Source organism: Anser anser (assembly GCF_964211835.1).
Source record: "Anser anser genome assembly, chromosome: 7".
Lineage (NCBI taxonomy): Eukaryota > Metazoa > Chordata > Aves > Anseriformes > Anatidae > Anser > Anser anser.
In genome coordinates, this window is record NC_139727.1 from 24,143,669 (window position 1) to 24,157,572 (window position 13,904).

General features: G+C 40.7%; 1 protein-coding gene across 3 annotated transcripts in view; it reads left to right on the top strand.

Moving 5' to 3' along the window:
• The window catches only part of PCGF5 (polycomb group ring finger 5), a 60,721-nt gene that overhangs the window by 22,634 nt on the left and 24,183 nt on the right, over nucleotides 1–13,904 (top strand). For 2 of the 3 annotated variants that reach the window (XM_083843172.1, XM_083843173.1), the window contains exons 1-3: nucleotides 2,931–3,079; nucleotides 3,529–3,838; nucleotides 13,571–13,667. In XM_083843172.1, the coding sequence (XP_083699298.1) occupies nucleotides 3,727–3,838; nucleotides 13,571–13,667 (209 nt within the window). In that variant the 5' untranslated portion in view covers nucleotides 2,931–3,079; nucleotides 3,529–3,726. Of the gene's footprint in view, nucleotides 1–2,930; nucleotides 3,080–3,528; nucleotides 3,839–13,570; nucleotides 13,668–13,904 lie in introns of those variants that run through there. The other variant, XM_083843174.1, reaches the window with a different exon arrangement.

Here is a 13,904-nt window from a genome sequence, read left to right on the forward strand (position 1 = left end):
AGACAGTATTACATCAAAAATGTCGGAATTGCATTAATGAGTAAAAACAATGAAATATGTGGAGTTCACAAGTTCTTATGTGTGCTGGCTTCTTCTTTAAAAAGATACATTTTATTTGTATGAATGTAAAGAATTACTTTTTTTATATTGGACAGTTTAGCAGTTCTTCAGGGATTTCAGCAAACCACTCCTCTACTTTGATAATGCTTAGAAAGAAACCTTTATTTTTTTATTAGACTAGCTCATGTATGTAAAGAAGGAATTAACAGATTAAAAAAAGTAATTACTGTGTTAGAGGACACAGTACAAGTCAGTCAATAGTGAAGTCAGAGGTTTAAGAAACATAGGGAAATGAGAGCAGCTGTATTTTCATCACTGTCTTGAGGGCTATAATCACCCACTCTGTAGCACCACATTTGCTGTAGCTAATATATGATATATATTTACTAGAACTAGCTCAGTTTGTTTTGCTGATTTTCTCTCTTAACGTGATGAAAATGACCGCTTTGTTTGATTCAAACACTATACCTCTGTTACCCTCTAACTGCAGTAAGTAGATCAAAATTCTCACATCATTTACATGGCCCTGTATTTTTAAATATATGTATTGTATGCAATGTTAGGAGTTAACTACTTTTGAAATGACAATTCATAAGCATATATTAATATAATTTCCTACCTCCCGATATAAAGTAGGAATAAGTATTTAAGGATCTTTGTTATGCTGCTTTCCTCAGATAACGAAATAAGAGCTTTTGCAATGCTTCTCATTTGTGCTTTATGTTGTGGTCTTGAAAGGTGCTGAGTGCCTCAGCTCTTTTGGTTTTCAGGGTTAAAAGTGTTCAGCAGCCCATAAATACAGCTTGGTGGCAGCAGGACTGAGCTCCTAAATTTTAGAGAGCTGAAGCAAGAATGTGTCATATGTCCTTCACCTGGCATGTGACAGGTACCCGTTAACAGAGGGGTATCAGTATGGCTTGTGGGAATCCCTACCCGGTGTATGTTTCCAAGTATCATGACTGCTGTGCAATTATTACTTTATGGGCTACACATAATAATAATGTTGTAAAACTGTTTTTAATGTGCTTGGATATAAAATTGTGTATCCACTACTGTGTAAACACAAGCCTAGCTGATGAATTTGTTTAGAAAATCTTGCTTGTTTGTTTTTTTCCAGTAGGGAGATTCGATAAACCATGTTTTGAAATCTCAAACTTAGAATCCAGTTTATTTTTTAAAAAAGTCTTACTGGCCACAGTCGTGGTGAAACAGCCAGGAGAGCATCAGCAGATGTTTGTTTTAAATGTGTGGAAGTTGAATAAGGCACTGTTGTGCTCAGTCCACTCTCCAAGCTCGGCCACTCCCACGCTCATTCTGAAATTGTCAACTTCTGTGAAACTGACAGAACACGACTGACTAACCTAGTCAGTTTTGCTAAGTAAAGTATTTATATGAAAAAGAATTTGTATTCTCTCTCCTAGTAACACACTTCATAAGCTTTGTTTTTAAATGAGTAATGTCAATTTAGAAACAATCTTGCTAACTTTCAAGACAGTGCATCCTCCAAGTTCCTCTTTCAAGTATGCGTACCCTCAGTGTCTTAGTTCAGCTTGTGTTCTTTAAAAAAACACTAACAGCATAGTTTGTGAAGATGACAGATTTCTAAAACTAAAGAATTCCAAAGTTAGTAAGAAAAATAGCTTAGTCGTCTTTTTTTTTTTTACATCCCTAAGGAAAAGACAATTTAAGATATTAGTATTTTTCAGTTTTTGCTTTTTGCTCTTTTTCCATTTTCCCTGCATTTACTGTCATGTAAATATATTCTGTGTTGAATATTTTTCCTTTTAGAGTTAAATACTCTCTAACCTTTGACTGGGCAGAGTGTTTTACGGTATAATAATGCAAACAGTGGTTCACAATAGATGGGCAAACCCATCAAAACACAACATTTTCTTAAGCTGCAGATGCTTCTGCGAATGATTTTTAGCTTTTAAGCTCCTGTTCATGTGGTGGAGAAATAATGTCATACGAGATGAGAATTTTATCTGGAAAAAATTATGCACGTTGTGTCAACTTACTGTCCGTCAGGTTTACCGTGCGTTCGCCATTGCACTGTAACTGTAACGCTAATAGCTCGGCGTACCTGGCTGAGCCTGGCGGTTGAGTTGGTGTGGATGGAGATGTGCTGGAGGAGGGTGAGGGCTGCGGAGGCAGGGAGGGTGGCCGGAGCGGGCTGCAGGTGCCTGTGGCACGTGCCCGAGGACGAAGGGGGACTGACAGGGCGGGAGGGCCGCTGCCAGCTGAGGGTTTCAGACGCAGGACGGAGAAGCCAAGACCCAGCACGGTCTCGGGCAACGCGAGGCTCCTGCAGCCAGCGCGGGAATTGCCTCGTTGTGTTTTTGTTATTATTGCTAAAACAAGCGTAACAAACTGCTAGAAATACTGCAGTTGAAAAACACCACGGGGCCCCTTAGCGTTATGAATAATCTCCCGGTATTACGGCGGTTCTGTGACCGGAGGGGCAGGCGGCGGAGGGGTTTGACGCCGGAGGCAGCTCTCACGTGTGCCGAGCGCTGCTCCGGCCGCTCAGTCGCGGGGAAGCAGCACATGGAGCGGTGTTTACAGGCTGCGGGCCTAACTCCTTCACTGCTGCCCCTCGCGAGCCCGAGGGGGCCGGGCGGGGCGCTGCGCTGCCTTTCGGCTGCACCTTTCCGCGGCCAGAAGCGGCGGCGGGGCCGAAGCGGGGCAGGGGGGAGCCGCCGGGGCGCGGGCTGCGTTGTGTCGCGCTGCTCCTCCGCTTACCTGCGGCCGCCCTGCCCCTGGCCCTCTCCCTGCCCCTGGGCTCGGCGGCCGGGGGCTGCCGCCGGCGCCCGGCCCCGCAGCGGCGCTGCGGGGCTCGGCCGGGGAGCAGCGCCTGCGCGCCCGTCCCGCCCGCCCTGGGACCGGCCGCGGCAGCCTGGCGGGGAGGGAGGGAAGGAGGGCGGGAGGGAAGGAGGAGGGCTCGGCGGGGGCGGGAGCCGCACGCCGTTTCCCTTTCTCTTTCGTTCGGCGGCCGCCCGAGGCCGCGGGGCTCCGCCAGGTACGGCGGGGGTCGGGGAGGCGGCGGGGGGGCGCCGCAGGTGCGGCGGGACGGGACGGGACGGTACGGGGCGGGCAGCGGGGAGAGCGGGGGCTCGGGGCGGCGGCGGCTCCGCTGCCCCCGGGGGAGGGCCGGGCCGCGGCGCTGCGCTGGGGCGGAGGGGAGCGGAGGGCAGGAGGGGACGGAGGGCAGGGCCCGGCCCCTCCCCGCGGGGCCTGCGGGGCAGCGGCGGTGCGAGGGCTGCGGGCCGGCGGCGTGCACCTGTCAGCGCGGCCCGGCCCGGGCGGCCGCGGGCTCGGAGCTGGGAGCTCGGAGCTGGGAGCTCGGCCGGGCCGTTACGTAAAGGGCGACCCGGGCGGCCCCGCCGAGCCGATGGCGACGCCGGGGAGTCGCGGCGGGCAGCGCGGTGCCCGGCTCACACGGCTTCTCCCTCCCCACGTGTGCCACAGGTATGGGAGCGGCCGGCCTGACGCAGGAGCCCGAGGCATGAGCCATGGCCCCCTGAGAGCGCCCGAGCCGCGAGCAAATGCCCGGAGCAGCCCCGCCGCACGGAGCAGCGCCGCAGCTCTGGTGAACCGCGGGCGTCGACGCCTCCCGGATTTGCTCCGCTGGCCCAGAGCGCTCCGCCAGCCTTCCCTGCCCCACGAATGGCTACTCAGAGGAAGCACTTGGTGAAAGATTTCAATCCCCATATCACCTGTTACATCTGTAAAGGCTATCTCATCAAGCCAACTACGGTAACAGAGTGCCTCCATACCTGTAAGTACTTTGCAGAACATCCTTCCTTCATCAGTGATGCTGCCTTGAAGTTTGATTTGATGCTTGATTTGATCTCTGTGCGGTTTCTGGTGGGTTGTCCTAGATGCTGCTCTGCCCTTTGGGTCATCTCGAGGCCATACCAGCTCCCCTTAACAAACTGCAGAGTGAAGATGCCCCTTTCCTTTCTCCCAAGGTAGTGGTGATTGTGCTGGCTCCAGCACCAAGATCGCTGTGGCCTGGCCCGATCAGAAGCAAGATCATTAGGTTGGGCGTGGTATTTTGGTAATGTGGCTGGTCTGCCTTTGTAACTTAAGCTGCTGTATCTGTTGGCAGCGAGCGCTATGCATACACCAGTTTGGTCAGTACTAGCTCACATCTCTAAGGCGTTCCATGGCACATTGAGTAGAAATACTTGGAAGTTGATAAAATATTTATTTAGAGAGTAGATCTCTTTGAAACTGACTCAGAAGAAATTGTTCAGGTTGTCTTATGCTCCTAATGCTTCTAAAATATTTGTATGAATGATATTAAACGTACGAATTCTCGTATCAGACTCAGTGGCTTACTTTCATAAGTGGAATTACTTAGGTGCACAAATTTTTTAGGTTTATTCCCAAATATAAAACAATTCAGTTAGACCTTCTTGAGAATTTGGCATATTTCCAAAGAAAAAAATTGAACCGTCCTAAAAAAGAGTAAGGGGAACTACGTGTTTTCTGGTAGACTTCCCATTTTTAAACCTATAGTAAATACCACTTAAAGCCCTGTCTTAGCATTTCCTGTTGTTTTTGTGCGGTGTTGTTCTTGTAGTTGTTATTGTCTTTACTATTTTTTACACTATAGTACTATGCATATCAAGCTGTTTGTGTTATGATCATTACTGTATCAAGTACATAAAGAATTAAAACCTATCATTCCTATATGTTGTTCATAGTAGAGAGGCCATATGGTTTATTGTTATATTACTATTATTACCTTTTGAGGAAAAATAATTTTGAACTGATTTTTTCTAAGTCTAATATCAACTAAGGCTTATAAATTGTTTTGTGGTATTATTCTTCTCTTTTGAATTATTTGGTGAAGGAATTTAACGGCAGGACAAAGGAAGTTAAGCAAAGTACTCATATAATATCTTGAAATAAAATGGGGAGAAGTATATTAGCTATTATTGTATTATCTTTCCCTTTAAAGAAAGTAGAATAGTTTCAGCATTAGTTAATCTTTTTATGGTTGAAGTTTAATGAACAGTAGTAACTTTTAAAAGATTAGAGTGAGGCAAAAAAGTTGCATCAGAAATCAGCTCAGACTTTAAAAAAAATAAAACAGTTGTTAAGGAATCTTTCTGTTTATATATAATTTTTTTGTTTGTTTACTTTCATTCCAATTGCAAAACAATAATGGCAGGAGGAGCATTTTTTCTCAACAGCATCTGTTTCTTTTGTTCACTTGTAAATTTTAAACTCTTCCCCGAGTCAGTTCTCTTGCTGCCTAGTCCCCAGCTCTGCAGCCAAATTAGTGCAAGTGAAGCTTGCTGAGCTTCCATGTAGTTGCACAGGTCTTCTTGCACAAAAGCTGCCATGTGTTGGGGTCATTAACTAGAAATGCAAGAAAGAAGATGGTGTTTCTTTAAAGCAGCTTACTTGCCAAAATATGAAGTTTACAATGATGGAAAGGAAAAACAAGAAACTTGTTGATATGGAAGACTTACGTCTGTAGAGGAAAAGGTGATAACTGCGTATGTTGAAGAATTCAGGAAGATACTCTGGCAATTTTTTTTTTACAGTTTGGCTTTGAGAAAAAAAAATACATATATTTTGAAGTGTAGTCATGGTTCTTCAGTTATATCCAAAAAGTTATCACAAATTAATAACAACTTTTAACTGTCCTTTGGTGCTTTGTCTTGTACTGCTTATTGCTGTAATTCAAAACAGCGTTGCACAAATGATGACAATCCGCAGATACTAACACTTTAAGAAGGAGGATAAACTCTTTGGATATTGGGAATACAATGTATTAGTCTGGATAAGATGGCAAGCCTGTGTTGACATAGATGTTCTCTGGTGATCTTAGTAACTAATGTGATGAATAGTAACCAAATCAGTTAGTGGTTAATTCACATCTGGGTTCACTGACCACATGTTAAGTAGTGAATTTCTGCTCTTAGAAGTCTGTGCCTTTTTAATAAACAATGTTTCTGATGAGGTTTTTGTGAATGCTGGACAGACAATTGAACTCCACTATTTACTGGGAAGATTAAATGCAACTTAGGCATCAGTAGTATAATTTTTTCCTGTTTCTTGGGAAGGAAACGCTTGTAATACTGCAAGAATAATTCATTATTCTACAAATTCACTGCTTCATTTCTTTTTTGCTACTTTCACCAGATGATTTTGCCATATGTACTGAGACATTTTTTTCTAGCTTGTTACATAATTGTCAAGGATTTTAAAGAACTACTGGTTGAAGCAGGCTAGATGTGAGCTAGTGAGTATGTCCCATTATCTGTCTCCCGAGTCACTTCATTGTTTAGCACAGTGTGCACTTACAAAGATTGGAAAATAAACTTTCCTCAGGAACATTCTTTAGTGCCCTTAAATATGTCAGACTGTTTATACAATTATAGAGATGCTGGTTGGAAGAGACTTCCGGAGGTTGTCTAGGCCAACCTCATGCATGAGACAGTTTAGTTGCCAGCACTATACTGGGTCAAGCCATGGCTCTGAATAGTTGAGTTGTGAAAATTGGAGAGCTCTTCCAGTGCTGCACTGAATGTCCTACCAAGCAACAATTCGTGACTGTTTACTGTTTGTTATACCATTTGCCACTACTAGGAAGAGTTGGTCTCCATTGCCATTCAAACAGTATAGGCTTATTTAGATCACCTATTGGCCTTGACCCTGATTTGCTTTTGGTAAACCTACGTTAACTATTCTTGATTGCCTTTTCGTCCCTTGTATGGTTGGAAATTGATTCAAGAGACATGACATGTTCTGCCATCTTTCTGTGGAGTTAGGGGAGGCTATTTAGTTATAGTTGCCCCAGTCATCCTTCTCATCTTTCTTAAAGGTGGGCAGAACACACTACCCTTTTCCAGTCAGTCAGGTACCTTCCATAACCACCATGATTATGGTGATAAGCTTTCAGCTTAGCGAATCCTATTTTACTTGTAGTTTTGAGTATGTCCAGTTTTTGTATGTAGGCCTTAACGTGCTGCTCCCTGGGTGCTGGTCATACCTCTCCTTCCCAAATTATGCTGGTATGCGTGGAGATCTGAGTTCAGCCTTTGGCTATGAAGACCAAGGCAAAAAAGACATTGAGGAACTCACAACCTTTCAGATCTATTCCTGAGTTGTCTCCCTCATTCATTAACTGACCCGCATTTTCTCTGAACTTCATACAGCTACTAGCCTACTTGTAGAAACCCCTTAAGTTCTTCATTAGTTTTAGCTCTGGCTGGGTTTTGGCCTTCTTAATTTTGTCCCTAAGTACCCAAAGAATGATTTTATATCCTTTGGTTTCCTGTTGTTGTTTCCACTTCTTATACGTTTTCTTTTTGTGTACTAATCATGAAGTTTGTGCACCAAGCAGCTCTTGTGCACTAGGCAGTTCTGACAATAATTCCCTGTACAATGGGGTGGTTAGCTCTTGATGTCTAAACAAATTTTATTTAAAAAACAGCCAGCCCTCCTGGGTGCCTCTCTTTGTAATGACTGCCTCCTTGGGAATTCTGACTAGCAGCGTCTTAAAGACGCTGAAGCTCTGAAACGTCTCCTGAAGTTAAGAATCTTAACTCTGTTTTTCAACTTTGAAGCCTTCCTCAAAATCCTGAATTCAGTCATCTTGTTGTCACCGTGAGGCAAACTGTCACCTGTGGCTGTATTCATCACCAGTTTTTCACTATTCGTGAAGAGCAGATGAAGTGATGCATTACTTCTACCTGGCTCCTCTAGCATCTGCATTAAGAAAGTGTCAACCAGTGCAGTCTAGGAACTTTAGAAATACCCTTCCTTCAGGAAAGCAACCAGAGATAAAATTTTCAATATAAAATCAGTAATCTTGCAACTTGAGTGTTTTTCAGATCTTGCTGTATGCTCTAGCTGTGCATATCCTGTTCTTCTCCTTTACTCCCTGCCTGAAGGAGTGATTAATTTTGGGAGAGGAGATCCTTAGAAGAATTCAAAGGATGAGTTCTGACAAAAAATTTATCCCACAACTAACTAATTAAACTTTCTCTTGTAGAATATTTTGAAGAAAAATGCAGTTTTAAATTTTATTTTGGTACCTTGGCAATCAGCATTTTAAAAAATATCCTCTTCTCATCAAACAATATGTATCTAGAGATGCGCAAGATATGTACTTTCGTGTTTGTGTAAGACGGCATACAGCACAGTCCTGACACTTGTATCTGTAAATTTCAGCTAAGTACAAAGATCTAAAAGAATGCGTGAACCAGATATTTCTGTATTGGAAAAAGCAGCATTGTGTAGTATGCTATGGTTGCCAGCCAATTAGCATATGTCACACAAACACTTTTATCAATTGTAGTAAATCATCTTACGTTTTATTATGGCTCATCTGATGTGTCATAGTACAACCAGGAAATACATGTCCTCATTTCACTGGCATGTGCAGCACATACCTCAAAATTCTACGAACTGTTCACCTTTTGTTAATCTGTACCAGAAGTATTCAAGATTTTTTTTTTCCCTGAAGTGGTAAATTAAATATATCTGTAATTTAATTTTGTTTAAGGATTGCCTTTTTTCCCTACCCTTTTCACCCAATGCTCAGACTTCATTGCGTTCTCTGAAACTTCAAAGTGACAGGCTTTGAAAAATGTTCAGTGTATCATATTGAGAAGAGGAAGATTATACCTATCATATCTAAAAATACTGGTTGATTATCTTCCTCCTACTAAGAGTATCGCATATCAGTTCATTATTCTTGAGTACTAGAATTTATGTGTATTTTTGACTACATTGCTATCAGTAAATCACATTTAGCTTTTGTCAGGCAAGTCAGCATAGCAGCATAACTTTATGTGAGGGAAAAAACAAAAGTTGTTTTTGATTGCTACAGTATTGATTTACAATTTCAAGTTTTTTCCTCATATAAGATGACCTCATGCTTTGTGTTGGCTGTACAAAGACTTGGTCCAGATCTTTATCTTTGTTGGCATAGGGAATAGATCCATACAGGACTGGCTTACGATTCATAGTTCTTTATCATGTTTTGTCTGTATGTATTCTGCTCCGAGACCTACTTACACTGAAGATTGAGTTATTCATTAATCATTAGTCTCTTTCTTGAACCCCCATGGCTTTCAAGGCTGCCACCTTCCCTGAAAAAAAGGTATAAAGAGAGCACATAAATATATTCAGACTGAGGAATTCAGTTCTTTTCCATAGATCAGTTTACCTTATAAATAGCTCTTTAAGTTATGTTAATTTGGATTTTAGTAGGCTTTATCGTTAGCAGTGTTCAGTGTTTGGGAGGTTTAGGGAGTCAATCACCTGACTTTAAGTAAATGTATTAGTTACCTATCATCCTGTGACATAGAGTTCTTCAGAACAATAATGATTACAGATTTCTTCTGGGTGTAAATGGAAGTCATCCATGGCTCATGGCTCATCCAGGTTCTGTTAGTTTGGAAAACAAACACAAAGCCTAGCAAAGCCATGTGTAAAATATGTTTATAAGTCAGATCAATGTGTCCTTTTCAAAGAATCACTGTCATCTCATCACTGTCATCTCATCACAGACTTCAAGAACGTCTCTATCATGAATGGAGCCAAGATCCCAAGAGCAAGCAGAGGGAATTAAATTCTCAAAGAATTTCAGACATACCTTTGGTGAAACACAGGGAAATGTTTTCTGAAGGAGGCTAGTCCTAATTGATTACAGGAAAAAAAAATAAAAATGAAACCACTATTGTATTGATACCAAGCCAATGGTAATCGTTTTGAAAAACTTTTTGTGATATACTTTTTAGAGTTTCTATTTCAATACATTTTCCAAATAAGATAGACTTAGGGCCTGTCAGTTCCAAAATCAATATTGACTAATGCCAACAGTGTTTGTAACATTTTTTCCAAATTTTTTGTTCTTTATCAGTTATTGAAAATTGGCATCAGGTAAGAAAAACTGAGAACATAGAGACACTGCTGATCCTACCAAAAAGGAGGCTTACAAAAAAAAAATTTAAAGACCAATCCCTTTATTGTAAGAGTTAACACAAGAGGAATTCCATTTCACTTGCTGTTCTTCACTGAAACAGATTTATCCCTAAGCTCAATTTTGTAAAGGCAAGTCAGATAAGGTCTATGATAAACCTAAACTCTTATGTTACTTACCGCAGCAACTTTCAGCTGAATTTCCATATGGCCATTATTTGTGACTATGTTAGACTTAATGATTTTATCATCATACTAGCTTCTCAGCTTTTTTTTTCCCCACATATTTTTAAATTGAGAATCTCCAATTAATGGCATTTCCAAGGTAACAAGCAATTCTTAACCTTGTAGTTCTCATCAGTGTTGTCATCATGTGCCAGTAATTGGTACAGTTTCTCCTGACAAAGGTAGAGTATCATCTCCATCTTTAGCATGGTGTAGATACCAAGATTATGAGATACCAGATGCTGCACTTTAAGAGTTTGGTTGACAGCAGCGTGTTTCACAGATTCCTGTGAAGCTTGGGCACAATGGTTATTTAGATTCTCATTCAAGTTGTCTAGGAAGTGCTTGTTCTACAACTTTTGTTTCAAACTTATGCTATCTTTGATTTCAGGCTTAATAAATTAATTTTCTTTAGACATTTGATTTATATGACTTAGTCCTAATATCTCTACATTTAATTGCTTTGGTGTTCTTTACCTCAATTACACAGAAGAGTTGTGCCCCCCCCCCCCCCAAATGTCCTGATTTTTTTTTTGTTATGAGGAAGAAAGCACTTCCTTTGTTAATGAATGGGAAAGATCTAATTTTCTTCACCGAATCACTGTCATTCATGGCAATGTCTCCTTTTCTAGACTATCTTCAATAAAAAATCTTGCAAAAAGTAAATGTCTCCATACAGTCTTGTTTCCTTTCCTTTTTTTTTTTTTTTTTAAAACAGGGATTATAGTACATAGTATAGTATAGTATAAATTAAAGAGCCTTCTCCATCATGGTTTTGTTTCACATTGTCTTCTCTTTTGATTTGCCTGTTGTGTTCAGAGTAGGACCTTTTCTTGGTTAGCTTGTTTTTCTTTGCTCAAGAAGAGCACGATAAATAAATTACTCAGTACTTGGACTGCCTGTTTCAGAAAGAAAAGCTCACTTCACCCTAGCTTTCTCATGAACAGTGTATCAAAATTTCATATTAATCAGCCATACTGACTGTTGTTTTTTTTTATTCAAATGACATGGCATGTTCTTGAGCCATTTGTGGGGGGGTAATCTTCAGGACTATTCATGGTATCTAAAAAGTAAAGGTACAGTAATTAGTGTTTGAAGATAAGCAGGAACATTTTTAGAGAGTATTGAATAATGTTGTTTGGCCAGCTAATGAAAATCTGTCTCTGTACATTATAAACATTCAAATGGTGGTGTTGGCTGTTTGCAAGTAATTCAGGTGAGGGCTCTTGTAGGGCTTCTATTTGTTCCTCAACATCTGTTCCTCTCAGTCATGGTAACAAAGATTTTATACAAATCTCTTTGTATAAAATGTATGGCCCAAAAATTATTGGGACTTGTGCTTTAATTTAAACATGTCCTTAAGTGCTCTGTTGGACTGGCATGGATACTTCTATGTGGGTGATGAAATTGTTAGTATTCTGCATGTATTCTACATGTAAGTGTATTGACCACTTAAAGTCTAAGGGACCTAAGTATAAGGGAATCTTCATATGAAAATAGTGTAGTAGCAAGGTGTTTTGTGTTTTGTTTTTGAACATTAGTTACAAAAACAATATAGAAAAGTGAAAAAGTCTTGTAGGTACAGAACACAGGCTCACTGATATTCACTAGATTTTTTACCCTGGGGAAGTGTTAGGAAATGCATGTGCAAAAATCAATTAGGTGCAGTAATGTAACAAATTATAAAAATTCTGTGATATAAGAAGAGTTCTGTGATTACAGGTTCTTGTGTCTGTATGCCAGTGCTAAATACCTCACACCTCTAGTTTAAGAAAAAACGTACTTGTGTCCTGAGGCTTGAACTGTGCTCTCATAACATCACAGTTACCAGCTCTGTTCTGGGGTCCCTATGTGTAGAGGACAGCACTGTGCCTCACTTACTGGACTTGTTTGGCAGGACTTCTGGGCTTTCTGAACTCATTTTACCAGATCATCAGCAATTTGTCATGCATCCAGCACTGCTAGAGCCATTTAGCTTGGGGAGAGTGCCAAGAGCTAGTCAGAGCTCTGAAGTCTGCCTGTCGGACTTAAAGGGGAAAGTTCATTGCAATTGCAACCAAATCTATGAAGCTGATGTCCTTCAGTCAGTGTTTTAAACCAGTTTGAGGGTATAAAACACTGACAAACAAACAAAAAACGAACAGACAAACAAAAACACCTACACAAAGGTTTAATATGTGTGTGTATTACCAGAGTCAGCTGAAGTGTAATAATACTTCTAGGCATTCTGAAGTAAAGGTAAATGCAGACCTAGCTTGTTAGGAGATGTTTTTTTGGTTTGTTTGTTTGTTTAAAAAAGAGCACCAAGATTGTCCTTAAAGATTTTCATATAATTAAGATTTACCAGTTTGCTTTAGAGGTGATCTTAGTTATTTAAGTAATTGATGAAAGAAATTACAGTGTTTCAGCAGAAAACATACTGCAATTGCAGCAGTCCATTTATTTTTTTCTTAGTCCATTTACTGATGAGCTCTTGTTCCAGTTTAGGTAGAACAATAATAAACAGAGGATTGAGTTTACTTCCATTCTGAATGTTATAGCACAGTAATAATAGCAGGCATATTTGTTCTTGTCAGGTCATGTTCCATTTTCTTATTAATGACAGTAAAATCTGAAGTCTGTAATTAATCATTTGGAAGCAACAGTGGTGTAGCACCTTCTTTAGTTTAATTTCAGTTTATTGGGTTTTAAATTCAGATTGTTGGTTTGGGTTCATTTAGACTTGCAATGGTCATGATACTGATTTTCATGATAAGGTTCAAGTATTAAAGGTTTACTGTAATTTCTGTCACTGCCTTTGAAAACCATAAGTCAAAAGAGAAGCATAGCTACTTTGAACCTGTGTACAATTTCTATGAACTCTTCTCTTAAAAGAAGTATTTACAACAGTATTTTCGGTTGTCAACATCCCTGTTGGAAAGAAAACAGTGCAGGCGAATCATTTTCAGATCATCTGAAGTGATGATTGGCTCCTGCTGGGCTACCACTCCACAGAATGGGCTATCTCAGAACCTGTTCTTTACATGTGCTGCGTGGTATGTTTTTTGCATTTTACCACGCCATGTGAATTGTAAGCTGTAAAAACACCACATACTCTAAAGCAATGCTTGTCTAAGCTGTTCTGCTGGACTCAGTATCTCGGCAGAGCAGAACTAGCTATGGCTTTGAGGAACAAGGAGTGGATAAGGTACATTGCAATTGTTTGCTTTGAAATAATACTCTTTTATCTTTGATGCATTAAGTAGTTAGCTGGTATCACTATGTTGTGTTCAATCAGTGTTACTTAGATCTTGGTCTAAGTTTTTCTTTCTTTTTTTCTTTTTTTCTCCCTCAGTTTGTAAGACTTGTATCGTTCAGCACTTTGAAGACAGCAATGACTGTCCCAGGTGTGGCAACCAAGTGCATGAGACCAATCCGCTAGAAATGTTAAGGTAAGCTGACATTGCATATTTGCTGAAATGGAAGGACAAACAAACAAAACCAACAACTTTTAATGTCCTTATCCTGAAACAGAATTCAATTTTTTGCCTGTTACTAAAACGTACGTGTTGACTGTTCTGACCACAGCTTCTGTCAATTTTTCATCTCCCAACAAATTGTAAATTGAGATTTTTCACATATAATACAAGGAGGAAAGACAAGGGAAAGGCACAGTAAGGCTTGAGTAT